Source organism: Ranitomeya variabilis, chromosome 4 (genome assembly GCF_051348905.1).
Source record: "Ranitomeya variabilis isolate aRanVar5 chromosome 4, aRanVar5.hap1, whole genome shotgun sequence".
Taxonomy (NCBI): domain Eukaryota; kingdom Metazoa; phylum Chordata; class Amphibia; order Anura; family Dendrobatidae; genus Ranitomeya; species Ranitomeya variabilis.
The window spans coordinates 765,935,193-765,963,044 of NC_135235.1; the positions used below are offsets into that span (position 1 = coordinate 765,935,193).

Here is a 27,852-nt window from a genome sequence, read left to right on the forward strand (position 1 = left end):
CCAGATCCTAACATAAATCTTTGTGGTGATTATTTTTCTGCTCTTCAGCAGAGTGTTAATGAGGCCCGGAGAGAACCCCCTATCCTTTAACAGCGCCCGCTCAAAATCCACGCCGTCAGATGAAGGCCAACCGCCCGAGGATGGTAGACTGGGCTCTGGGATAGGAGATCCAGGATGTCTGGCAAGACCCATGGGTCGGATATCGACATAGCCCTCAGGCATGGAAACCACGTTCTTCTCGGCCAGAAGGGGGCAATTATTATCACTGTGGCTTTGTCCTTCCTGATTTTCCTCACCACCAGAGGAAGTAGAGACAGGGGAGGAAAGGCGTAGGCTAGCCTGAAGTTCCAGTCTATGAGGAGGGCGTCTACTGACAGAGGATTTTCTCTGGGGTTGAGAGAGCAGAATTGTGCCACTTTCCTGTTTTCTTTTGTGGCAAACAGGTCTACCTCTGGTTGACCCCATCTTTCCACGATGAGGTTGAAGATGGAGTCGTTCAGGGACCACTCCCCCTGCCTCAATGTGTTGCGGCTTAAGAAATCCGCTGTAGTGTTTTCTGCCCCTCTTATGTGAAGAGCCGTCAATGAGAGAAGATGTTGCTCTGCTAGATGGAATAGACGATCTGCTACGCACATTAGGGATTTGGAACGAGTCCCGCCTTGGTGATTTATGTATGCCACGGCGACCCGATTGTCCGAGAATACCCGCACGTGGTGGCCCTGTAGATAGACCAGGAGTGATTTAACTGCCTGTTCCACAGCCATTAACTCCTTTAGGTTGGAAGACATTTCTATCTGATCCCGATCCCAAAGCCCCTGGACCAACGTATCCCCCATGTGAGCCCCCCACCCAGAAGGGCTAGCATCCGAGGTGACTATACGAGTTACATTATATTCCCAGGGGACCCCTGTGGACAGGTTCTCTTGGTCTAGCCACCATCCGAGGGACATAATAGTGTCTTGGGATAGGGTCATCAGGCTCTCCAGACATCCCCCCAACCTTTTTTGTTGTAACAGCACCTCGCCCTGAAGTATCCTCGTATGATACTGGGCCCATCGGACCGCTGGAATGCAGGACAAGAGAGAGCCCAACAGAGACATGGCTCTTCTAAGGGACATGGTGGGGTTTTTAGAGGCATTCAGCACCTGAAGGTGCAAGCGATCAATTTTCTCTTGAGGCAAACGACATTCCTGAACCTGGGAATCCAGGGTCAGGCCTAAAAATCGCTGCACCGTCATGGGCTGTAAGCGTGATTTTTTAACATTTAGCATCCACCCCAGACGCTCCAGAGCAGACATCACTTTATGCAACTGTTCCAGACAGTGATCCACCGTTTTACCTACGACAAGGAGATCGTCCAGGTAGGGGATTATTAGAATGTTGGACTCATGCAGGTGTGCCATAACTTCCGCCAACTTTGGTAAACACTCGAGGGGCGACCGATATACCAAAGGGGAGGGCCCTATACTGGAAGTGTCTGATTACCCCATCCAACCTTACCGCCACCCTCAGGTATCGTTGGTGACCTGCATAAATAGGGATATGGTAATAGGCGTCCTTCAAATCCAATACTACCATAAAGCAGTTTTTAAACAGCAGCTTTATTGCGGTGTTAATAGTTTCCATCTTAAATGATTGGACGGTCAGGAAATTATTAAGAGCCCTAAGGTTAATAATTGTTCTGAAGGAGCCGTCAGGTTTACTTATTAGGAATAGAGGAGAGTAGAATCCTCTACCCTGGTCTCCTTCCGGAACCTCTGACAGGACATTCTTATTGAGCAGGTCGTGAACTTCTGCTTCCAGGGCCGCCTGTTCTGCTGGAGAGGACCTGAGTGGGGTAACTCTGAAGAAGTTCTGAGGGATGGAAGAGAACTCTAGCAGCAGACCCGTAGCTATTAACCCCAAAATCCAATCACTACTGGAGATTTTGGACCAGGCCGGGTAGAAGGCAGATAGTCTACTTCCCACCGGGGCGACTAGTCATTGGGGTGGTTTTTTGACCTCACGGGATGGCTCCTGACGTCCTCCACCTCCAAACATAAATCCAGTACCTTTCTTCTTTTTCTCATCCCATCTGCTCTGGTCTCTGGCTGGTCTCCTTCGAAAGAATTTCTTCCCTACGAAGGGACGCCTGTAAGAGGTAGTTGGAAGATTGGGAAACTTCTTCTTCTCGTTTCCAGCTTTCTCCAACAGTCTAGGACTGGACCAAACAGGTATTCCCCTTCGCATGGGATAGAGCACAGACGGGATCTGGATTGAAGGTCACCCGGCCAACATTTCAGCCATAGGGCCCTGCGTGCTGCGTTTGATAGTCCGGCCGCCCTAGCCGCCATTCTTGCCGAATCTGCAGATGCATCCGCGAGAAAGGCAGCGGCATTCTGAATTGTTGGCAGGAATTTCAACATAGAATCTCTGGAAACACCCCCTTTCAACTTAGACCCTAGCTGATCCAGCCAGACCATCATCGATCTGGCTGCACATGTTGCAGCTACAGCAGGTCTAAGGGCACCCGCCGACATCTCCCATGTCCCTTTAAGGAATGAGTCAGCCTTCTTATCGAGAGGATCCTTTAGGGAAGCTATGTCGTCGAAGGGGATAGATGATTTTTTAGACGCCTTAGACACCGCTGCGTCCAATTTCGGCGCTTTATCCCATGTGTTCACCATGGGGTCTTCAAAGGGATATCTGCGTTTAAAGGCAGGTGGAAAAGAGCCTTTCTTCTCTATTTTTTTCCATTCCCTTTTGATGAGGTTCTGGACCTTGTCATTGAGCGGAAAAGACCTACGCTTTTTAGGGTCTAGACCGCCAAACATTAGGTCCTGTGCTGAGAGTTCTGGCCTTTCATCAGCCACCCCCATGGTGGATCTAACTGATTTAATTAGTTTGTCCATTTGGTCCAATGGGAAACAGAACCGGTTAGACTCCTCTTCCGAAGAGGACGCTGAGGAGACAGAGGCATCTGACTCATTCTCCCTACTAGGGCCAGCGGACGAATCCGACTCTGAGGCGCTAGGTTCCCTTCTTCTTTTGGAAGGCTCCCGGGACAGGGATTTCAGGGAATCTTTCACCTCCTTCCTGATAATCTCCCTAAGGTTTGATGTGAAATCAGGAGATTCTTCCGCCACCTATGGGAGCGGAGAAAAAAGGCTATGTAATTTATCTGGCGCTACCGCTATCAGAGTTCCCATCAATTTATTTCCTACCGTCAGCCGTACACACGACTGACAAAGTCTCTTAGGGTAGGCGTCTGGCAAAGGGCAAGTGCATACTCCTTGTTTTTTGTTTTACCAGAGCTTTTTTTCCCCTACGGAAATAAACATAGGAAAAGACTGCATCAGGGTACATTCACGAAGATCTCTTACCCAGGCAGTAGCGGTAGGTACCGGATTACTTGGGGGTTGGTCCAGATCCTTCTGTTTATATCTGCGACCGGGCTGGTTACTGTGTCCGCGGGCTTTCGGCTGGGGGTTCGCATGGGACTTCTCCGAGGATCTGTCCTGGTCCTGCTCCAGCAGACCGACGGCAGCTTCCGGCTCATCCATAGCTGCAGATGGGCTCACAAGCAGCCCTGCAGCGTTATGCTCGGCTATATATAGCCCACCCCCGAATCCGGAACATGTGCAGGTGTGTGGCCAGAATCTTTTCCTCCACCTGCAAATCCGTGCCCCCCCCCCCCCCCCCGCCTCCAACCGCTTCCCCCCCCCCCCCCCCCCACCGCACGCAGGATAGCGGTGTTTTTTGCGCCCCCTGCGCGTCACTTCCGGTATCGGCCTGAGGGCTCAGGAACGCACCCGGAAGCCAGGGACGGCGTCGCCGGACCCCCCAGCCGCCCGCCGCTACACCACCGCCGCCCATGGCCACAGCACAGCGGCGAAAGCGGCAGAAGCCAGCGCCCGACCCCCGGCCTGCCGACCAAAAAGGAGCGCACAGGGCGCCGCCCCACATCGCACCGCACCGACGGGGACTAGAGGCGGGGAAGACCGAGGTCAAGGAGGGTGAGCGGACCCCGGGGGGGCATACTCACCTCGCTGACCACTGAGGATGGACCTCCTCCGGACGTCGCTCCACACTGCACCGCTCACTGTCGTGGAGCCCTACCCGGACCCACCGTGGCGCTTCCAGGGACCCGCACTGCCCGAGGTAGGAGACCCCCTCGCTACCTGGGTCGGACAGCCGGCCTGGGTATTGATAGGAGAAACGAAGTCGTATCTGCAGGGAATCCTGTCCTCCAGGAACAGGAAACCAACTGATGCGTGGGAGAAGTGCCGCCCTTATGTATCTGTAGGTTTCCTGTTCCTGAAGGGCGGATCCCCTCTCTCCGTAGTGCTGTCATGGACGACCGATAAAAAGAGAAATATATAAGTATGCATACATACAAATCAATAATAAAGAGTTTTAGAAATCAAAACAATGAATTAAACATTAAAGACAGATTAATGACAAAAAAGAAAAACACATTTTGTACCAAAGTCCCCTGTGCTTTAGCTGAAAAAATTGTATTGTGGTGCTTAAAGGCAACCTGTCACCCCCAAAAATTGAGGGCGAGCTAAGCCCACCAGCATCAGGGGCTTATCTACAGCATTCTGTAATGCATTCTGTAATACTATAGATAAGCCCCCGATGTATCCTAAAAAATGAGAAAAAGAGGTTATATTATACTCACCCAGGGACAGTCCCAGTCCTGTCCGATGGGCATCGCGGTCCGGCGCCTCCTATCTTCATCAGATGAAGTCCTCTTCGTATCTTCACGCTGCGGCTCCAGCACAAAGTACTGCAGTGTGCAGGCCCCAGGCCTCTCTGGCCTTTCCCGGCGCCTGCGCACCGCAGTGTGAAGACAAGAAGAGGAAGTCATCCTATCAAGATGGGAGGCCCAGGACCGGACCGCGACTTGGATCGGACCGCCCGCGTGAGTATAATATAACCTCTTTCACATCTTTTAGGATACATTGGAGGCTTAACTACAGCATTACAGAATGCAATACAGAATGCTGGAGATAAGCCCCTGACGCTGGTGTGCTTAGCTCACCATTGATTTTGGGGGAGACAGAGGGAGAGCGGGGGAGACGACAGAGGGAGAGCGGGGGAGACGACAGAGGGAGAGCGGGGGAGACGACAGAGGGAGAGCGGGGGAGACGACAGAGGGAGAGCGGGGGAGACGACAGAGGGAGAGCGGGGGAGACGACAGAGGGAGAGCGGGGGAGACGACAGAGGGAGAGCGGGGGAGGCGACAGAGGGAGAGCGGGGGAGACGACAGAGGGAGAGCGGGGGAGACGACAGAGGGAGAGCGGGGGAGACGACAGAGGGAGAGCGGGGGAGACGACAGAGGGAGAGCAAATCGAGAAAAAGGGTTTTTTTTTTTAGTAATTATACTCCTCTATCTGACATTATCAGACGCCCGCAGTGTCAGCCCTTTGGGTCCTCACATGGATTGTGGGGGCACCGCCATTCCACTTAGTGAAAAGAAGTCCAGTGATGAGATGACATCTGCAGGGAGGTCACTGCTCTGGGGGGCACAGGATGGGGAAAAGTCACAATACCTAGAATAAAACAGAAAAAAAAAAATCATGCAGAAAACTGGATACAAGTAGTGGCTGACACCAGTGGCCACCGGGCTAATACTGAGCAGCACAGAGTGCGAGGGGAGGATAAAGCCCGGGATCTGGAGACATTGGTGTAAAGCTGTTTCGCTCCCAGAGGTCATAGGTCAGTCATCAACCTGACAGCAGGTGTCCACAATAATATTAATGAGAAAACGTATTATGTAAAAAAAAAAAACAAAACAGGACCGACCCCTCACCATCAAGCAGAGATTCTCATGCTAAGTAATATCAGTCCCTCAGATCTCCATCATCATCCATCCCCTCCCCTGTTCGCCCCCACACGTAGCACTATACTGCCCTGCACCCCCCACCGCAAGTGACATCACACACACTGACCTGCACAGCACGTGACATCAGCCCCCCACACCACACAGACCCATGCGAGGAACATCATCCCATTCTGCAGGTAGACCCCCAGCATGCAGTCACCCTTCCCCAGGCAGACCCCCCTCCAGCATGCACATGCAGCCCCATGCAAGAATCATCCCTTCTCCCCAGGCAGTCTCCCACCTACCTGATCTGTGACTATGGAGAATGACCCCAAATCCTGCACAATATCCTCGGACTCCGCCCTGATAGCCACAGCCCCCTCCTGTCTGCTCTATGGAGGAAGAGGCGCCGCCCCCTCCGGTCACATGGGCATGACCTCATCACAGGTCCTGTGCGCACAGAGCAGCCATATCTGTGGAGTGCGGCTCTGCAGGTGGAGGTATGTGGAGATTCCCCAGTACTGAGCGCAGCCGGGGACATTAACCCCTTCTGCACGGAGGAGACTCTTTATAAGAACCATAACGTTGTTGTTCTGTTTCCTGTAATAGATACATACGAGCCAACTATGGAGGACAGGAAGTGAGGAGCGGAGTGTTCTCCTAGTACAGGGCCCCTTTCTTGGCCCCACACAGTATAATGTTCTCATAGTACCGCCATACCCCCCACGCACAGTATAATCTTCTCATAGTACCGCCATACCCCCACACACAGTATAATGTTCCTACAGTACCACCATACCCCCACACACAGTATAATGTTCTCATAGTACTGCCATACCCCCACACACAGTATAATGTTCTCATAGTACCGCCATTCCCCCACACACAGTATAATGTTCTCATAGTACCGCCATACCCCCACACACAGTATAATGTTCTCATAGTACCGCCATACCCCCACACACAGTATAATGTTCTCATAGTACCGCCATACCCCCACACACAGTATAATGTTCTCATAGTACCGCCATACCCCCACACACAGTATAATCTCATAGTACCGCCATACCCCACTTTCTAATGTTCCCACAGTACTGCCCCCTACATGCACAATATGGTACCATCCACCTCACTGACTACCTCCGACCACCGACAGTTAATTAATAAATACTCACTTAGCCTCATTCTTGGTGCAAATACTAATGAACCCAGGATCTATGAGATATTTACCATACGATAGTTGGATAGGCAGGAGTGTATCATCCAAAACGATAGCCCACTCGGTTGCTATGATGCCTATGCATTGACAGAGCTTGGTGGGGTGTGGTATTGTCACCCTCTCCTTCCCATCATCACAATTTCAGCTAAAGGGCAAGTAGGAAGCGAGAGAGGTTAAGTGCCAGAATTGGTGCATCTTAGAGATGTGCCTTTTCCAGGCAGCTGAGAGCTGATATTTTTAGCCTGGGGCACAGTATCCATGGCCCCTTCCTAGGCTATTAATATCAACCCGCAACTGTCGCATAGCCTTTGCTGGTTACTAAATATAAGGGCAAACTACGTCACTTTTTTAGAAGAGTCCCCCATTTTAATAGCCTCTAAAGGCTAAGTATACAGTTGTGAGCTGATATTACTAGCCAGGGAAGCTCCATGTGTATTACCCCCTTTCCTAGGCTATAAACAAACTTCTGTGTGTGAATCAGAGCTGAGATCTAACGTGATAGAAGATTACAGTGCGGGGAAGACGGGAAACCTTCATATAGACGGCCGGTGGGGATGGAGTCAGTGACCGACTCTGGCCACATATGTTTCTAGATGGGGGCAGGAGTAGGGCGCAGCTAGACGGGGGTCCCCCATGACTGCATTTGGCCTTGAGGTTTTTAAATAATGCCATGGGGTTGTGATAGGAGGATTGCAGCGGGGGAGGAGCTATGAGGAGGGATTTGGGAGGAAAAGTGCGGGAAAACCACCATTTCATCCCATATTCCAGAGTGAAGCAGACGTACCTGATGGAGTCAGCAGAATCACTGATGTCTCGGCTGCAGGAGGTGGCTCGGTCCAGGAGGGGAGGTTGGCTTGAAGCCCAGCTGTCCTCGATCCTAGGAGATGTAGAGCGATCCGGAGTGAGCACAAGGGGCAGGAGGACCAGGCCCCCAGAAATACTTTCCCCCGAAGTTGCGGCGTGTGGCAGGAGCAGGCTCTGGAGCCCCTCCAGGGACCCTGTGGGCGGTGAGTCCAGCGGCGCTGCCCCCTTCAGCCGCTCACGCTCCGGCAGGAATCCACTCACCCGGCCTGCATGCGCCCGGCGCCAAGCACAGGACACCGCTGCTGCTGCTGCTGTGAGCGCCGGACCGGAAGTGCGGCCAGTACAAGCCAGGCAGAGCGCAGCCAGCGCCTCCCTGGATTCCACCCGGTCCCCGGCGCTCAGGGGGCGGTCAGCAACGGCACGAAGAGGAACGCAGCAGGGACTGGCAGCGGCGGCAGTGAGGAGTACGGATCCTCCACCTGCGGCAGGCACCCCCAGCGCAGCTTCTTCCAGGGTGTCTGCTGGGCCCACCACCAGGCACAGGCAGGCAGCAGCTGGGAGCCCCCTGCTGCCTGCATCCAGGGTGCAGCGATGTGAGGAGAGAGAGGCGGGCAGCAGTGTCGAGCTGCCTGCCGGTCAGCGAGGAAGGGGATACGACCGAGCTGGCCCATCCGGGTCTGCGCATCAGAATCGGTCAAGGTCACCTGTGAGGTCTCCAGCGCGATGAACTGCACGTACCCGGAACCCATCGGGCGATGATGTGGCCGGGGGTACTGGCCGTGGACGGAGTAGTGGGTCGGTCCAGCAGCTTCAGCATGCTCCGGTCCCCCCTGGTGATGAGGAGGCCAGGGGCGCGGGCCTGGGGCAGAGAGGGCTAGCAGTGCAACGGTCCCAACACGCTCGGGTCCCCCCTAGTGACGAGGAGGCCAGGGGCGCGGGCCTGGGGCAGCAACGTAATGAGGAGGTGTCGGCATCCGGCAGCGATCGTCACGGAGGGACGGAGCAACAGGGATCCGGAGGTTCGGCTGGCGGGGACACAGCACCCGCGCAGCGGTGTGAGTATGATTCCTGTTGTGAATTCCGCTCTTGGGCTCCCTCCGGTGGTTGTAAGTGGCACTTTTGTGAGTTCTGCTCTTGGGCTCCCTCCGGTGGTTTTAAGTGGTACTGCTGCTCCTTGGATTTAGTAGTCAGCAGCTGCTTCCACTTATTGTTTTCTGGCTCGGCTATTTAGCCTGGTTCCTTCCTTCAGCCTGTGCCAGTTGTCAATGGTTCCTGGTTGGATTAACATCTCTGCTTGGATTTCCCTGATATTCTGACCAGTTCAGCAAAGATAAGTCCTTGCTTTGTTCTTTTGCAGTCCACTTGTGGACTTTATCTTTCTGCACTTTCTATGTTTTTTCTAGTCCAGCTTGTCAGTATGGATTTATTCAGTTAAGCTGGAAGCTCTGGGAAGCAGATTTACCCTCCACACCTTTAGTCAGGTGTGGCGATTTTTGTAAACTCTGTGGTGGATTTTTCTAGTTTTTAATACTGACCGCACAGTATTCTGTCCTGTTCTATCTATCTAGCTAGACTGGCCTCCTTTGCTACATCCTGGTTTCATTCTACGTATGTCATTTCCCTCTCCACTCACAGTCAATATTTGTGGGGGGCTGTCCTATCCTTTGGGGATTTTCTCTGAGGCAAGATAGCTTTCCTGTTTCTATCTTTAGGGGAAGTTAGTCCTCCGGCTGTGACGAGGTGTCTAGGGAGTGACAGGAACATCCCACGGGCTACTTCTAGTGTTGTGTTAAGCTCAGGAACTGCGGTCAGTACAGGTACCACCTCCTCCAGAGCACGTCGTGTTGCTCCTTAACCATCAGGTCATAACAGTACAACTGGCCAACAATGAGTTAAATGCAACTCCAAGGAAGGAAAAAAAAGTTCTGAGCCATTTTTTTTTCTGCAGTCTGATTTGTCTTTTTTTTCCTCTTAATCTCTGGGTGGTTCAGGATTTTGGCGCTGGCATGGATGTTCAGGGTTTGTTTTCTCGTGTGGATCAACTTGCTGCAAGGGTACAGAGTATCCAAGATTATGTTGTCCAGACTCTGGCTTTAGAGCGTAGAATTCCAACCCCTGATTTGTTTTTTGGGGACAGATCCAAGTTTTTGAACTTTAAAAATAACTGCAAATTGTTTTTTGCCTTGAAACCCCGTTCCTCTGGTGATTCCATTCAGCAGGTTAAAATTGTCATCTCTCTGCTGCGTGGTGACCCTCAGGACTGGGCATTCTCCCTTGAATCAGGGGATCCAGCATTGCTTAATGTAGACGCATTTTTTCAAGCGCTCGGATTATTGTATGACGAACCTAATTCTGTGGATCATGCAGAAAATACCTTGTTGGCCCTATGTCAGGGTCAGGAAGCGGCAGAAGTATACTGCCAGAAATTTAGAAAATGGTCTGTGCTTACTAAATGGAATGAGGAGGCTCTGGCAGCAATTTTCAGAAAGGGTCTTTCTGAAGCCCTTAAAGATGTTATGGTGGGGTTCCACACGCCTGCTGGTTTGAGCGAATCTATGTCTCTAGCCATTCAGATTGATCGGCGCCTGCGCGAGCGCAAAGTTGTGCACCATATGGCAGTATCCTCTGAGCAGAGTCCTGAGCCTATGCAATGTGATAGGATTTTGACTAGAGCAGAGCGGCAGGGATTCAGACGCCAGAATAGGCTGTGTTTTTACTGTGGTGATTCTGCTCATGTTATTTCTGATTGCCCTAAGCGTACTAAGAGGGTCGCTAGGTCTGTTACCATCAGTACTGTACAGCCTAAAGGCCCCGTCACACTTAGCGACGCTGCAGCGATACAGACAACGATGCCGATCGCTGCAGCATCGCTGTTTAGTCGCTGTGTGGTCGCTGGGGAGCTGTCACACAGACCGCTCTCCAGCGACCAACGATGCCGAGGTCCCCGGGTAACCAGGGTAAACATCGGGTTGCTAAGCGCAGGGCCGCGCTTAGTAACCCGATGTTTACCCTGGTTACCAGTGTAAAATGTAAAATAACAAACAGTACATACTCACCTTCGCGTCCCCCGGCGTCCGCTTCCTGCACTGACTGAGCGCCGGCCCTAACAGCAGAGCGGTGACGTCACCGCTGTGCTGTACTTTCACTTTCTGGCCGGCAGTCAGTCAGTGTGGGAAGCAGACGGCAAGGGACCTGACGGACACCGGAATGTGAGTATGTAGTGTTTGGTGTTTTTTTTTACATTTACGATGGTAACCAGGGTAAACACCGGGTTACTAAGCGCGGCCCTGCGCTTAGTAACCTGATGTTTACTTTGGTTACCAGTGAAGACATCGCTGAATCCGTGTCACACACACCGATTCAGCGATGTCAGCGTGACCTCAACGATCAAAAAAAGGTCCAGGCCATTCCGACACGACCAGCGATCTCACAGCAGGGGCCTGGTCGCTGCTATGTGTCAAACATAGCGAGATCGCTACTGAGGTCGCTGTTGCGTCACAAAACTTGTGACTCAGCAGCGATCTCGCTAGCGATCTCGCTAAGTGTGACGGGGCCTTAAGTTTCTCTTATCTGTGACCTTGATTTGCTCACTGTCGTCCTTTTCTGTCATGGCATTTGTGGATTCAGGCGCTGCCCTGAACTTGATGGACTTGGAATTCGCCAGGCGCTGTGGTTTTTCCTTGCAGCCTTTGCAGAGCCCTATTCCTTTGAGGGGCATTGATGCTACACCGTTGGCCAAGGATAAACCTCAGTATTGGACTCAGCTGACCATGTGCATGGCTCCAGCACCTCAGGAAGATTGCCGTTTTTTGGTGTTGCATAATTTGCATGATGTTGTTGTGCTGGGTTTTCCATGGTTACAGGGACATAATCCGGTGCTGGATTGGAGATCTATGTCTGTGACTAGTTGGGGTTGTCAAGGGGTACATAGTGACGTTCCTTTGATGTCAATTTCCTCTTCCCCCTCTTCTGAAGTTCCTGAGTTTTTGTCGGATTTCCAGGATGTATTTGATGAGCCCAAGTCCAGTTCCCTTCCTCCATATAGGGACTGTGATTGTGCTATTAACTTGATTCCTGGCTGTAAGTTCCCTAAGGGCCGACTTTTCAATCTGTCTGTGCCAGAACATGCCGCCATGCGGAGTTACGTTAAGGAGTCTTTGAAGAAGGGGCATATTCGGCCGTCTTCGTCACCATTGGGAGCGGGATTCTTTTTTGTTGCCAAGAAGGATGGCTCCTTGAGACCCTGTATTGATTATCGCCTTCTTAATAAGATCACGGTCAAATTCCAATACCCTTTACCTTTGCTTTCTGATTTGTTTGCTCGGATTAAGGGGGCTAGTTGGTTTACTAAGATTGACCTTCGAGGGGCATATAATCTTGTTCGTATTAAACAGGGTGACGAATGGAAAACTGCATTTAATACGCCCGAAGGCCATTTTGAATACCTTGTGATGCCTTTCGGGCTCTCTAATGCTCCTTCTGTATTTCAGTCCTTCATGCATGATATTTTCCGCAATTATCTTGATAAATTCATGATTGTGTATTTGGATGATATTTTGTTTTTTTCCGATGATTGGGAGTCTCATGTGAAGCAGGTCAGGATGGTATTCCAGATCCTTTGTGATAATGCTTTATTTGTGAAGGGGTCTAAGTGCCTATTTGGAGTTCAGAAGGTCTCTTTTTTGGGTTTTATTTTTTCTCCCTCGTCTATAGAAATGGATCCTGTTAAGGTCCAGGCCATTCATGACTGGATTCAACCCACATCTGTGAAGAGCCTACAGAAATTTTTGGGCTTTGCTAATTTTTATCGCCGTTTCATTGCCAACTTTTCCAGTGTGGTTAAGCCCCTGACTGATTTGATGAAGAAAGGCGCTGATGTGACGAATTGGTCCTCTGCAGCTGTTGAGGCCTTTCAGGAGCTTAAACGCCGATTTACTTCTGCCCCTGTGTTGCGTCAGCCGGATGTTTCTCTTCCTTTTCAGGTTGAGGTTGACGCCTCTGAGATTGGGGCAGGGGCCGTTTTGTCTCAGAGGAATTCTGATGGTTCTTTGATGAAACCGTGTGCCTTTTTTTCCAGAAAGTTTTCGCCTGCTGAGCGCAATTATGATGTCGGCAATCGGGAGTTGTTGGCTATGAAGTGGGCATTTGAGGAGTGGCGACATTGGCTTGAGGGAGCCAAGCACCGCTTTGTGGTTTTAACCGATCATAAGAATCTGATTTACCTTGAGTCGGCCAAGCGGCTGAACCCTAGACAGGCTCGATGGTCCCTGTTTTTCTCCCGTTTTGATTTTGTGGTCTCGTATCTTCCGGGATCTAAGAATGTTAAGGCTGATGCCCTCTCTAGGAGTTTTTTGCCTGATTCTCCTGGAGTCCTTGAGCCGGTTGGCATTCTTAAGGAAGGGGTGATTCTTTCTGCCATATCCCCTGATTTACGGCGGGTGCTTCAGGAATTTCAGTCTGATAAACCTGACCGCTGTCCTGTGGGGAAGCTGTTTGTTCCTGATAGATGGACAAGTAAGGTAATTTCTGAGGTTCATTGTTCGGTGTTGGCTGGTCATCCTGGGATTTTTGGTACCAGAGATTTGGTTGCTAGGTCCTTTTGGTGGCCTTCCTTGTCACGGGATGTGCGTTCTTTTGTGCAGTCCTGTGGGACTTGTGCCCGGGCCAAGCCTTGCTGTTCCCGCGCAAGTGGGTTGCTTTTGCCTTTGCCGGTCCCTGAGAGGCCCTGGACGCATATTTCCATGGATTTTATTTCGGATCTTCCTGTTTCCCAGAAGATGTCTGTTATCTGGGTGGTTTGTGACCGGTTCTCTAAAATGGTCCATTTGGTACCTTTGCCTAAATTGCCTTCCTCCTCTGATTTGGTTCCATTGTTTTTTCAGCATGTGGTTCGTTTGCATGGCATTCCGGAGAATATTGTGTCTGACAGAGGTTCCCAGTTTGTTTCTAGGTTTTGGCTGGCCTTTTGTGCTAGGATGGGCATTGATTTGTCTTTTTCTTCGGCGTTTCATCCTCAGACAAATGGCCAAACTGAGCGAACTAATCAGACCTTGGAAACCTATTTGAGATGCTTTGTGTCTGCTGACCAGGATGATTGGGTGGCTTTCTTGCCGTTGGCCGAGTTTGCCCTTAATAATCGGGCTAGTTCGGCTACTTTGGTTTCGCCTTTCTTTTGTAATTTTGGTTTTCATCCTCGTTTTTCTTCGGGGCAGGTTGAGCCTTCTGATTGTCCTGGTGTGGATTCTGTAATGGACAGGTTACAGCAGATTTGGACTCATGTGGTAGACAATTTGACGTTGTCTCAGGAAAAGGCTCAGCGTTTTGCTAACCGCCGTCGGTGTGTTGGTCCCAGGCTTCGGGTGGGGAATTTAGTCTGGTTATCTTCTCGTCATGTTCCTATGAAGGTTTCTTCCCCTAAGTTCAAGCCTCGGTTTATTGGTCCTTTCTGAGATTATCAATCCGGTATCTTTTCGTTTGGCCCTTCCAGCCTCTTTTGCCATCCATAATGTTTTCCATAGATCTTTGTTGCGGAGATATGTGGTGCCCGTTGTTCCCTCTGTTGATCCTCCTGCCCCGGTGTTGGTTGATGGGGAGTTGAAATATGTGGTGGAGAAAATTTTGGATTCTCGTTTTTCGAGGCGGAGGCTTCAGTATCTTGTCAAGTGGAAGGGTTATGGCCAGGAGGATAATTCTTGGGTTGTTGCCTCCGATGTCCATGCCACCGATTTGGTTTGTGCTTTTCACTTGGCTCGTCCTGATCGGCCTGGGGGCTCTGGTGAGGGTTCGGTGACCCCTCCTCAAGGGGGGGTTACTGTTGTGAATTCCGCTCTTGGGCTCCCTCCGGTGGTTGTAAGTGGCACTTTTGTGAGTTCTGCTCTTGGGCTCCCTCCGGTGGTTTTAAGTGGTACTGCTGCTCCTTGGATTTAGTAGTCAGCAGCTGCTTCTACTGATTGTTTTTCTGGCTCGGCTATTTAGCTTGGTTCCTTCCTTCAGCCTGTGCCAGTTGTCAATGGTTCCTGGTTGGACTAACATCTCTGCTTGGATTTCCCTGATATTCTGACTAGTTCAGCAAAGATAAGTCCTTGCTTTGTTCTTTTGCAGTCCACTTGTTGTGGACTTTATCTTTCTGCACTTTCTATGTTTTTTCTAGTCCAGCTTGTCAGTATGGATTTATTCAGTTAAGCTGGAAGCTCTGGGAAGCAGATTTACCCTCCACACCTTTAGTCAGGTGTGGCGATTTTTGTAAACTCTGTGGTGGATTTTTCTAGTTTTTAATACTGACCGCACAGTATTCTGTCCTGTTCTATCCATCTAGCTAGACTGGCCTCCTTTGCTACATCCTGGTTTCATTCTATGTATGTCATTTCCCTCTCCACTCACAGTCAATATTTGTGGGGGGCTGTCCTATCCTTTGGGGATTTTCTCTGAGGCAAGATAGCTTTCCTGTTTCTATCTTTAGGGGAAGTTAGTCCTCCGGCTGTGACGAGGTGTCTAGGGAGTGACAGGAACATCCCACGGCTACTTCTAGTGTTGTGTTAAGCTCAGGAACTGCGGTCAGTACAGGTACCACCTCCTCCAGAGCACGTCCCATGTTGCTCCTTAACCACCAGGTCATAACAGATTCCATGTCTTGTTTGTTGCCCACAGGGGCCGGGTTGCAGGAGGCTAGGGGGGGCCGGGTGGTAGGGAGTGAGGAGCGGCAGAGGGGTGGGCCGATTGTGGCTGAGGTGCCAGGCCTGCAGGATTTATTGCAAGGTATGTCGCAAATTTTGCGGAGATTAGATGGCGGGGATGCAACTGGGGTCGCCATGTCGCCAGTTGGGGCGTGGATTTCAGGGCAGGGGGTGGAGCCCCAGTCGGGGAGTGTATTGTTGAGTCCTGGTTGGGTGTTGGAGGTAGCATCGTTTGGAGGTAGCATCGTCAGGTGTATCGGTTTCGGTTCAGACAGAGAAGGAGAAAGGCGATACGGTTAAATTAGATGACAGAACAAAAGGGGAAGTTTATGTGTGCTTTGAAGGGCCTTTGGGAGCTCATTTGAAGAAGGAGGTCAAAGAGAAAATTTGGCGGGATGAGTACGTGGAAATTTTTCCCTGCTTACTTTGGAAAAGTTTAACTTAGATAAAGGAAAAAAAGACGATCGCAAAAAGGAGGAGGAAGAAAAGCGGAGGTGGAGATTAATTCCGGAGATATTTGTGAATTGGTTGCAGGCATTTGCAATATTGGCGAGTGTAGTGGGGGAGAAGTCGCCTGAGAATTGCTCTGGATTGTTTTGTTATTTAGACTCGATTGGGGAAGCGCATCGTACATATAGCGGTCAGACGTGGCTGCGGTATGATGAGCAGTTTAGGCAGAGAAAGGCGGTGAGGCCGGAAATTAGGTGGGACCAGAAGGATATAGGCCTTTGGTTGAAGGTTATGGCCCCAGCTAGGCATGGGCAGTCCTTTCACGGGGGTGGAGGTGGTGGCAACCAGCAGGCGGGACACGGAAGCGGTAGTCAGGGAGCACAGGGATCAAAGGAGAAATCCGGAACCTGCTGGCAGTTTAATGATGGCCAGTGTAAATACGGGAATACCTGTAAGTTTAAACGTGTGTTCCCATTGTAATGGAAGCTCCCATGGGGCTGCGAAATGTTTCAAGAAAGGGAAAGGAAAGCCAGCATTGGGTGCCGGTCAAGGGGGAGAGCCCAGTGAGACTTCAAGAGATGGCCCCCTTTCTAAATAGGTAGCCTGATCAAGTGAAGGCCGGTATTATTTTTCATGGTTTTGTGGATGGTTTTAGGATTCCCCCCCGGGTCTCGAGGTCCCTTTCTCGATTAAGAATTTGCGGTCGGCAATGTTGCATGCCGAGGTGGTTGATGTTAAGCTCAAAAAAGAAGTGGAGCTGGGTAGGATGGCGGGTCCGTTTTTGCATCCGCCGACGGAAGGGATGGTTGTTTCCCCTTTGGGGGTAGTGCCTAAAATAGAGCAGAATAAATTTCGGTTGATTCAGCATTTGTCATATCCAAAAGGCCGGTCGGTGAACGATGGCATCGCCCAAGAGTTGTGCTCTATTGAATATACATTGTTTGATGCGGCGGTACAGTGGGTAAGGAGACACGGCCCCGGGGCTTTGTTGGCAAAGACGGATATTGAATCCGCCTTCCGTTTGCTTCCGGTGCACCCGGACAGTGTTCCGTTGTTAGGTTGTTTTTGGAATGGTGGTTACTATTTGGATAGATGTTTGCCAGTGGGTTGCGCAATTTCTTGTTCCTTGTTCGAGACGTTCAGTACTTTCTTGGAGTGGGTGGTTAGGGAAGTTGCTGGAGTTCAGTAAGTTATTCATTATTTGGATGATTTTTTGTTTATTGGTCCGCCTGATTCAGCAGTGTGCCGGTATGCGTTAACGGCTATGTTTTGGGTTGCTGAGCGTTTTGGGGTTCCGTTAGCGGCGGAAAAGACGGAAGGTCCCAGTACCGTTTTGAGTTTTCTGGGCATTCTAATTGATTCCGAGAGAATGGAGTGTCTGTTGCCAGAAGACAAGCTGGCCCTCCTGCAACAAGAGGTGGATAGAGCTAGGAGGATGCGGAAGCTGACTTTGAAAGAGTTGCAGTCTTTGTTGGGTAGGTTGAATTTCGCGTGCAGAATCATACCCATGGGTAGGATATTTTGTCGCGACGGCGGGGGGAAGGCGCCTCACCATTTTATTCTTTGAACAAGGAGCACAGGGATGATTTGCTAGTGTGGCAGCATTTTTTGAACAATTACAATGGGCGGTCATTGATTCAACAGGAGGTTTTAACCAATTTTGACTGCGAGAAGCAGCTGGTGCGGCTGGTTTCAGGGCCTATTGCAAGGGACGGTGGTGTGCGGGACGTTGGCCGGACCATTGGAGGGAGTTGGGCCTTACGAGAAACCTGGCTTTGCTAGAATTGTTTCCTATTGTCGTGGCGGTTTCCATTTGGGGGGGGAATGTTCGCTAACAGGAGGGTTCGTTTTCATTGCGACAATATGAGCGTCTTGCCGGTGATTAACAGTTTATCGGCCTCGTCCCCCCCTGTGATTAAGTTGGTGAGGGAGCCGGTTTTCAGGTGCTTGGAGCTGAATGCTTGTATTTCGGTGGTTCATGTGCCAGGTGTCCAAAATTCAATTGTGGTTGCGTTATCTCGTTTTCAGTGGCAGCGTTTTTGGGAATTGGCGCCGGACGTGGAGATTTCGGGAGAGGAATGCCCTTTGCATCTATGGAACGTGATTATGGACGAGCGGGACTGTTGATTCAAGAGTCTGTTGCAAGCCAAACCTGGTCATCATACGAAGCCTCGTGGCGGGTATGGCAAAGTTGGGTGTCTTGTTGGGGCAATTTGGTGTCCGAAGAAGATACGATGTTGGCGGTTTTATTTTTAATTGGCAATGCGGCCGAGGTAGGTTGGTCGATTTCTAAAGTGAATAATTTCGTTGCTTGACTGGTTTTTGCTTTTAAGGTGCAGGGGTTGGCGGACTCTACAAAACATTTTTTGGTTAGACAGGCACTAAGGGGTTTTAGGAGAGGTAATCAGACGCTTGATCGGCGCCGTCGCATTTCTTTCAGCCTTTTGGAACGGTTGGGCGGATTTTTGGAGACTATTTGTTGTTCTAATTTTGAGTCAGCGTTGTTTCGACTTGCTTTTTCTTTAGCATTTTTTGGGGCAATGCGTGTTGGTGAGCTTGTGTCAAGCTCCAGGGACAAGGCAGGGGGTTTTTTGGCAGAGGATGTGGATTTTTGGACGGGGTATCGTTTTTTTGGATTCGGCGTTCGAAGACTGACCAGTTTAGGAGAGGACAACGCGTGGTGTTGGGGAGGGTTAACGGGTCATTGATGTGCCCTAGAGGATGTCTGGAAGCATATTGGCGATTGTGGTCAGGCAGAGCAGGCCCTTTGTTGTGTAACGCGGAGGGGTCATTTCTGTCTCGTTTTCAGTTTATTGCAGTATTGAAAAGGGGTTTGCAGGAGTTGGGCCTTTCCCCGGATTTGTTCGGGTTGCATTCCTTTAGGATCGGGGCTGCATCGGAGGCTGATAGTTTGGGTTTGGGCGCGGAGGACATACGGAGAATTAGCAGGTGGACTTCAGATCGCTATTTAAGTTACGTTCGTCATTAATTTTTAGGTGGCATGTTATGATATTGTATGAGAATTTTAGTGTTTCTTTATGTATCTTGTTGCAGGGTGTTTCCCCTATTTAGCCTGGATCTTCGGACATTCGTTCATGCATTGGGGGGTGCTGCGTGCCGATGTCAGGCCGGACGGTAGGCAACTGGGTTTTAGTAGGCGGCAAGTGGTCATTCGTTGGTTGGGATTTAGGGGGATGGTTTGGAGTAGGGCCATTTCTGAATTTTCCAGCGCTGTTCGTTTGGATAGACAGCCTGACATTTTGATTGTGCATTTGGGGGGAATGATTTGGGGGTACGGCCGGTCAGAGAATTAATCAGAGACATACGGTTCGATTTTTTTGAGGTTGCGGGTATCGTTTCTGGGTGTGTTGATCGTGTGGTCGGATATTGTGCCTAGGAAGCGGTGGAGGGTAGCTAGATCTTTGAAGGGTATTAACAGAGCTAGGGTAAAGTTAAACAGGGCAGTATCAGGTTTCGTTTCCAGAAATGGGGGTATTAGCGTCAGGCATTTTGAATTGGAATCGGGGGTTGGTAATTACTGGTTGGAGGACGGAGTTCACTTAAATGCGATTGGAATTGATTTGTGGACTTTGGCATTACAAGAAGGGGTGGAAAGTACATTGGTGGCGTTGGGGCACTCACGAGCCTGAGATGGTCAGGGCTGTTCGTGTGTGGTGGGGGGTGGGGGTTCTTGGAGTTGACGCTGATTGGTAGGGGGGAGGAATTGGAACATAATTACAGGCAATTTAAAATGGTATGGGGTTTGATCTGGCATTTTGGTATGGGCTCTGGACGGAGTTTTTACCCTGGGAGCTGTTGGTGGGTTTTTCTCTTCCCGGAATGGGATGTACGGTGCCCGCGAGCTGGTGATGTACGGCTGAGGGTAATATGGTGGTCAATCTTCTTTTTGGGGTTTTGACAGATCTTTTAGCTCCAAGAACCCTCCCCTCGAATTTATATATATACTGATTGTATTACTGTTTATGTTATTTTTGTTAATAAAAGTTGGCCGCTGTGGCCAAAATATCCAAAAAAATATAAATGGTTGTGTTTTTATTTAAGGAATGGGTTGGGACAGTAGGTCAGGGTTTGGCGGTATTTAGGATTACACCCGAAGGAAAAACCGTACTCGGCATACGTGGTCAAGAGCTGTAGTAGAAGATGAAGATGTCGTCCTCACCATGAAGTAGTTGTTTCTCATGTCGCGTGTAATGAATATCTCCTGCAGTATTGCTAATGCCGATTCCAGGGTCGGTAAATGAGACGAGAATTAGCGTTATGGAAGATGAGTCTATGAGGAACGTATTCAGCTGCCGACTCCGAGGAAGAAACTGCTTGTTGTCTGTGGCCTAAATATATAGGATTTATTAGTAGATGTAAAGAAGGAAACTAAATACTGTAAAATAATAAATCTCCTCATATGTTTCCCTTATTATCTCCAGTAACTGTATTATTACACAGGATTCTTATGATGTTACATCGGCTCATCTTTTCATTCAGGTCTCTACAGTATCGGATCCTCTCAGTGAAGATCTTCTACAAAAGAAAATTTTCCTGATTTACCCATCAAAGATGGATATGGACAGAGACAAGATGGCGGAGAGGATATTACACCTCACCCTAGAGATCCTCTTCCGGCTTACTGGAGAGGTGAGAGATTCTGATGACGTCACATTACATCATTCTTATCTATGGGAATAACAGATGGACAGAACTGGAGAGGTGAGGACTCTGGAAATGTCTGTAGTGAGATTTATTAATGTGTCTCTCCATTACCAGGATTACACAGTGGTGAAGAAGACCTCTAGTGATCGCTGTCAGGACCCTGTGTCTGAGGGATGTGGAAGACCCCTGAGCCCAATCCCGGGGCCTCCACCTCACCCCCTGATCCATGAGGACATCAATGACCAGAAGATCCTAGAACTCATCTACAAGATGATTGAGCTGCTGACTGGAGAGGTGACACTGCTGGGAATGCTGGGACATTATACAGTAACACTATGAAGGGATCGGGGGGATGACGGTATCATTGTATGTGTCAGGTTCCTATAAGGTGTCAGGATGTCGCTGTCTATTTCTCCATGGAGGAGTGGGAGTATTTAGAAGGACACAGAGATCTGTACAAGAACGTCATAATGGAGGTTCCCCAGCCCCTCACATCTCCAGGTAATAGACAGGACTAAATACACACGGCCTATAATTATCTGTATGTAAAGAATGAATTCACTCCCTGTATGTGTTTCCTCCAGATCTATCCAGTAAGAGGACAACACCAGAAAGATGTCCCCGTCCTCTTCTTCCACAGGACTGTAACCAAGAAGATCCCAATGCTCCTCAGGACCATCAGGTAGATGGAGAGAAGGTGTCAGGAGATCTCCCCTATGATGTGTAGACGCCGGTGAAGGTCTTGTGCTCAGTCTTGTTTTATCCACCAGTATTATATGTTTTATACTTGTGTAATGAGAACGGTGGAGATGGCAGGATTAGAGCTGATCATAGATGGGACTTCTCCATCTGTCGGTGACTTTTACAATATTTGTTTCAGGGTGAAGATCTGACCCATATTAATACTACAGAGACATATGTGAGGGGGGATGAGTGGTGTAAAGAGGAGATTCCCACATATGGCTACCCAGGTGAGTAGTAACCACTAAATGCAGAGAAGTCACAGATTCTTCTCAGTCACCGGCTGTCGCTGCTTTATCGGTGGTGTAGTCCGGCCGTATTACCATGATCACCATTTTGCCTCTAGACCACAACATTCTCCTTCTATACACTGATCTAAAAGACTTCCTGATCATCACTGCGCATGACAGGAAGCCTCTCAGGTCTGGAGACCCTGATGTCGTCGTGACGATATCGGGTCTCCATGGCAGCGATCGGAACCAGCATCATGCCACGGGGTCTCCGATTCAAAGTCAGAGGGGCTGTCAGCCCCTGTAGTGAGGGATCAGCCACCTGTCATAAGCCAATACAGATGCATATATAATCAGAGCACCACATAAAGCCCCGCCCACAGCCCCGCCCCAGAGCACGAGAATCTCATCAACTAAAAACTACAAATACAGATTAAACAACAACCATAAGATGGATTTCATCACCAGGTAACGGTGTAATCAGTATAACGGCACCGACCTGACAGTGTCTGTAGTCACTGAGCACAATCCTGCTGACAGGTTCCCTTTAAGACATCTCCGCTCTGCACTAATATACACAGTTCTCTTTAACCGCTTAGTGACAGAGGCAATTTGGTACTTGATGACCGAGCCAATTTTTACAATTCTGACCACTGTCACTTTATGAGGTTATAACTCTGGAACGCTTTAACGGATCCCGCTGATTCTGAGAACGTTTTCTCATGACATATTGCACTTCATGTTAGTGGTAACATTTCTTCGATATTACTTGCGATTATTTATGAAAAAAATGGAAATATGGCAAAAAAAAATTAAAATTTAGCAATTTTCAAACTTTAAATTTTCTTTATCGCTTCATTGGGGGACACAGGACAACCATGGGTGTATGCTGCTGCTGCTAGGTGGCTGACACTATGCAAAAAAGGAAAAAGGCGTAGCTCCTCCCCGGCAGTATACACCCACCGACAGGCACCAAGTACCTCAGTTTGTGCTTAGTGTCTGTAGGAGGCGGACCTGGATCTTCTGATCCGCTGCTAATCTTGATTCCTTTACAGGTTTTGTTGTTTTTATTAACGTTTTGACTTTTCTTTTTCAGATACAGCATTCAGGGATTCAGGGTGCAATCTCCCACCCTGCCTCCCCAGGAGGGCGGCTGAGCGAGCAGTGTGGTGTCGTCCGCATTTCAGCTCTCAGACCGCCGGCAGGACATTATCCCTTGTCACCCTCCCAGGTGCTCCAGGGTCTTTATGGTGGCGGTCTTTGCCAAACAGTCCCCCTCACCCCTCTCCTCGGAGAGGGCTGAGAGGAAGACGGTGGTCACCTTGTCTTTGGGGTCGAGGCCGTCTTCTGGACGAAGGATTCTGTTTCCAGCGACCCCTCTCTCATCGGGCCCCTGGTCGATCCTCTCTCCCTCTACCTGTGGAACTGGACATGCAGGTACCAGCGCTTCAGTAGCCGTTTCCCTGCAGCAGTATTTCCCTGTCTAAATGTACAGTGCTTTCACACAGTCACGGCCGTTTTCACTTTCACCGCTGTGGCCGGCCACGCCCCCTCCGATAGGCCACGCCCCCTCCTTTTTCTGCGCTCTTTTCCTCCTCCACTCAGAGGGGTTTTTACATCCCGGGCACACCCTTCCCTTTCGGTGCGGCCCTATCAGGAGCCTGGGCTTATTCCTCTCAGTACAGCACCGCCCCTTCTTCTCAGCTGGCACTTCCTGCTTCAGCAGCTCCGTGCACAGGAGACATCGTGTGTTGGGGGACACGGACAACTCTGCTCTGCGGTGCGGTAGGATTGCGACGCTATATTGGCCCCTCCCTTTGTATTATCCATACCACTGCAGGCCCTTTAGTCTTTTCTGTAGTATAGTGCTGCAGAATATCCTTATGTCCAACTCTTCTGGAGCCTGCCTTACCAAACCTACCATAACTCACTACGCCTGTGCTCGTTGTAAGATAAAGTGGTCTGTAGACCAATCGTCGCCTCTCTGCCAGTCCTGCAGTCCTCCTGCCATGTCTGCCCCGCAGGAAGCTTCTGACTCTCGGGATGGGGGCGCTCCCCCTCCCCCTGAGTGGGCCGTTGCTATCTCGCAGTCGGTCTCTGAATTGACTAAGGTATCTCAGTCCCTGGTCCAGGCGCTTGAACGTCTTCCACAGCCTCCTTCAGCCACCAGCGCTCTGACCGTCTTCCATGGCGAGTCGGCCGCACCTGACCCTGAACCACAGGGAGACAAATCAGCCAGCCGCTCTAGAAAGAGGACTCTGTCTGGCTCTTCGTCTGGTTCTCCAGGTCCCTCCGCAGCGCTCAAGCTGCTCTCCTCCTCCCAATTCCCCTCTTTGGAGGAGGACATTGGGTCTGATGTGGATTCCCAGTCCGTTTCTGACTCCGATTCAGACCAGGCTTCTGGCATGCAGGCTGTCGTAGATAGTCTTATTTCGGCTATATCGCTAACCCTCAAACTAAAACAAGATGAGGTTTCCCCCCAGGATTCCTCTGTCTCCCTTAAGCGGGTGAAGCGTCCCTCTCGCTCCTTTCCTACTCATGAGGAGTTTGAGTCTACCCTGTCTAAACACTGGGAACATCCTGAGAAACGTTTTTCGGGTAGAAAACATCTGGACGTGCTCTATCCCTTTAGCGCCGATCTTCTCTCCAAGTGGGCTGAATCTCCCAAGGTCGATCCACCGATCTCCCGTCTTTCCTCCAAGACTGTTCTCTCCTTACCGGACGGCGCACGCTTAAGGACGCATCGGACAGACAAATTGAGGCGCTGGCCAAATCAGCTTTTGAGGCAACTGGTGCTTCCCTCTGCCCCAGCTTTGCTTCCACATGGGTGACTAAGGCCATATCTGCCTGGGCCAAGATTCTCCACCGAGGCATTTTGGCTTTGGCCTCCCCTACCGAGCTGGCTGACCTCGCCGACCAGATTAACCACGCAGGGAAATACGTTCTCACTGCCTCCTTAGATGCAGCAGCCTGTTCAGCCAGGGCAAGCAGCAACATTGTCGCTATGCGCTGCATTCTTTTGCTCAAAGCATGGAATGCGGATGCTACTTCCAAAAAGTCTCTCACCAACTTGGCGTTTCAAGGTTCCAGGCTTTTTGGCGCTCGTCTGGATCAAATTATCTCAGACGCGACTGGGGGCAAGAGTACCTCTCTCCCCCAGTCCAAGCCAAAACGCTTCTTTAACCCAAAGGCTCCTCGAACATTTTGCCCCTTTCATCCGTTTGCAGCCTCAGATTCCTCTTCGCAACAAGAGCGAACCGCTATCACTGGTGAACGTAGAAAACCCTCTTACAAGCCAACTCCCATGTGAAGATCCAGGGCTCCGCCTCCCAGGTCCTCCGGACCTCGTTCCAACAGATACCGTTCCAAGTGATGGGTCGCCCCCACCTGGGAGTCTTTCCAGGGTGGGAGGCAGGCTTCTTCTCTTCAAAGACACCTGGCTGTCAGTGATCAGCGACGCCTGGGTCAGAGAGATTATCACCTCCGGGTACAAGATTGAATTTTCTAACCTCCCGGAAAATCGTTTCTTTCTCTCTCGCCCCCCAAAGCATCCGTCCCATTTACCCGGCTTGCTTCAAGCCGTAACGTCTCTGGTCGCCGCCGGAGTCGAAATTCCCGTTCCTTCCGAAGACCGTTTTTGCGGGTTCTACTCAAACCTTTTTGTAGTCCCAAAGAAGGACGGGTCTCTTCGCCCTATCCTGGATTTGAAGCTTCTGAACCGCCACGTCCGACCTCGCCACTTCAGAATGGAATCCCTGCGGTCAGTGATCGCCGCCAATGAACCCGGGGTGTTCCTCTGCTCGGTCGACATCCAAGATGCGTACCTTCATGTCCCCATCTGCGTACGGCATCAAAGATCCCTTCGGTTTGCTGTCGGGGACAATCACTACCAGTTCACGGCTCTCCCCTTCGGTTTACCGTCTGCCCCCAGGGTCTTCACCAAAATCATGGTGGCGGTCATGGCCTTCCTTCGTTCCAGGGGGATCCTCATTATCCCCTACTTGGACGATCTGTTGATCAAGGGGTCCTCTCGTCTAGACTGTGCCCACAGTCTCCAGGTCTCCCTGGACACCCTGACCCGTGTCGGCTGGATTATCAACCGGACCAAGTCCTCTCTGATTCCATCCCAACGACTGTCCTTCCTGGGCATGGTGTTCGACACGAAATTAGCTCGGGTCTTTCTCCCAGAGGACAAGTTCTCAGTACTCCTCAAGGCGGTCCGCCTTCTCAAACGCCCAGCCCCTCAGTCACTTCGTTTCTGCATGGGAGTCCTGGGAAAGATGGTGGCCTCCATAGAGGCTGTTCCTTTCGCCCAGTTCCACACCCGCCCCCTCCACCTATTCCTCTTATCCACCTGGAACAGGTCCTTGGACTCCCTGGACCGTCCCGTCCACCTTCCTCTCCAGGTCCGTCATCAGTCCCTAACCTGGTGGACGCTGTCCTCCTCTCTCCTGAGAGGAAGATCATTTCTTCCCCTTCAGTGGCAGGTCATCACCACCGATGCCAGCCTTCTCGGGTGGGGAGCAGTCATCCGACAACACACGGCTCAGGGCCGTTGGACCACCCAGGAAGCTCTCCTTCCCATCAACCTTCTGGAGATCAGGGCAATCTTCCTTGCGCTAATCCGCTGGAAGTCTCTTCTGTCGAATCTTCCCGTCCGCATCCAGTCGGACAACGCCACGGCCGTGGCGTACTTAAACCACCAGGGCGGGACTCGCAGCGGCCAAGTAATGGCAGAAGTGGCAAAGATTCTTCGGTGGGTGGAACGCCACGTTCCGGCCATATCTGCCGTTCATATCCCCGGGGTCGAAAACTGGGCAGCCGACTTTTTCAGTCGCCAGGGCCTAGCAGCGGGCGAGTGGTCTCTCCACCCCGCAGTCTTCAATCAAATTTGCCTCCGCTGGGGTACTCCAGACGTCGATCTTATGGCGTCCCGGATGAACCACAAGGTCCCACAGTTTGTCGCCAGGTCCCGGGATCCTTTTGCCGTCGGCCACGACGCCCTGGTAATTCCATGGTCCCAGTTTCAGTTTCCCTACCTGTTCCCACCCCTCCCCTTGATTCCAAGGGTGGTAAAGAAGATCAAGTTGGAAGGGATTCCAGTCATAATGATAGTGCCAGACTGGCCAAGGCGGCCTTGGCACGCCGAGCTCGTAAACATGCTCGCGGACACTCCTTGGAGACTCCCAGATCGGCCAGATCTCCTCTCGCAGGGACCTCTCTACTACCAGAGTTCTCAGTCGCTGAGTTTAATGGCATGGCCGTTGAGGCCGCAGTCTTGAAAAACTCTGGTCTCTCTTCCCAGGTCATACAGACCATGATCAGAGCCAGAAAACCAGCTTCTTCCCGTATCTACCATAGGTACTGGAAAGCGTTCTTTCGCTGGTGCGAAACCAATGAAGTTTTTCCAATGTCCTTTTTTCTTCCGGATCTTCTCGGTTTCCTCCAGTCTGGTCTCGATTCGGGCATATCCCTCAGCACACTCAAGGGACAAGTGGCCGCTCTGTCGATTCTCTTCCAGAGTGACCTTTCCTCCATTCACCAGGTTCGGACTTTTCTACAGGGAGTTGTGCATATCGCCTCTCCTTTCCGTCCTCCCTTGGAACCTTGGGACCTTAACCTGGTCCTTGGCGCTCTTCAGGCTGCTCCCTTTGAGCCTCTTCATGACGTGCCCTTTTCCCTTCTCTCTTGGAAGGTCTCCTTCCTCATTGCCATTACATCCATCAGGAGGAGTACATCCATCTCCGAGTTGGCAGCCCTGTCATGTCGTTCCCCTTTCCTTATTCTTCATCAGGATAAGGTCGTTCTTCGACCGGTTCCTGAATTCCTTCCCAAGGTGGTCTCAGCTTTCCACATCAACGAAGACATTGTCCTTCCATCATTTTGCCCTTCTCCAGCTCATCCTTTGGAGAAGTCTCTTCACAAGCTTGACGTGGTCAGGGCCATTCGGGTCTATCTTTATAGAACCGCTCCCTTCCGTCAATCCGATTCTCTCCTTGTCGTTTCTGAAGGTCGTCGGAAGGGCTTTCAAGCGTCTAAATCCACCATTTTGCGCTGGATTCGCTCGGCAATTTCTCTATCCCCATGATGGCACCACGGAGAGAGAGGGGTCCGCCCCCAGGGACAGGAAACCTACAGGTGAAAAAGGGCGTACCTCTCTCCCACATCAGTTGGTTTCCTGTCCCTGACGGGGAACCTACAGCACGTACCTGAAGGATTCTTCGTGGAGTTCCAGGGGCTGATGCAGTCGATTTTTCTAAC

The 27,852-nt window shown here is 50.7% G+C and overlaps 2 protein-coding genes and 1 pseudogene across 3 annotated transcripts in view; 1 reads left to right on the forward strand and 2 right to left on the reverse strand.

Moving 5' to 3' along the window:
• LOC143766864 (uncharacterized) overlaps positions 1–6,261 on the reverse strand; it is a 69,334-nt gene extending 63,073 nt beyond the window's left edge. The window contains exons 1-2 of the mRNA XM_077254854.1: positions 6,115–6,261; positions 5,371–5,537 (exon numbers count right to left, since the gene is read on the reverse strand). The gene's annotated coding sequence lies outside the window, so the exon portion shown is untranslated. The remainder of the gene's footprint in view (positions 1–5,370; positions 5,538–6,114) is intronic.
• LOC143768290 (uncharacterized) overlaps positions 1–27,852 on the reverse strand; it is a 457,435-nt pseudogene that overhangs the window by 134,477 nt on the left and 295,106 nt on the right. The gene's annotated exons all lie outside the window — the stretch shown is intronic.
• Positions 1–27,852, forward strand: part of LOC143767123 (uncharacterized) — a 117,479-nt gene that overhangs the window by 26,636 nt on the left and 62,991 nt on the right. Inside the window, exons 2-7 of the mRNA XM_077255146.1 lie at positions 6,257–6,309; positions 20,456–20,605; positions 20,735–20,914; positions 20,998–21,121; positions 21,205–21,302; positions 21,501–21,591. Coding sequence (XP_077111261.1) covers positions 6,257–6,309; positions 20,456–20,605; positions 20,735–20,914; positions 20,998–21,121; positions 21,205–21,302; positions 21,501–21,591 — 696 coding nt within the window. The remainder of the gene's footprint in view (positions 1–6,256; positions 6,310–20,455; positions 20,606–20,734; positions 20,915–20,997; positions 21,122–21,204; positions 21,303–21,500; positions 21,592–27,852) is intronic.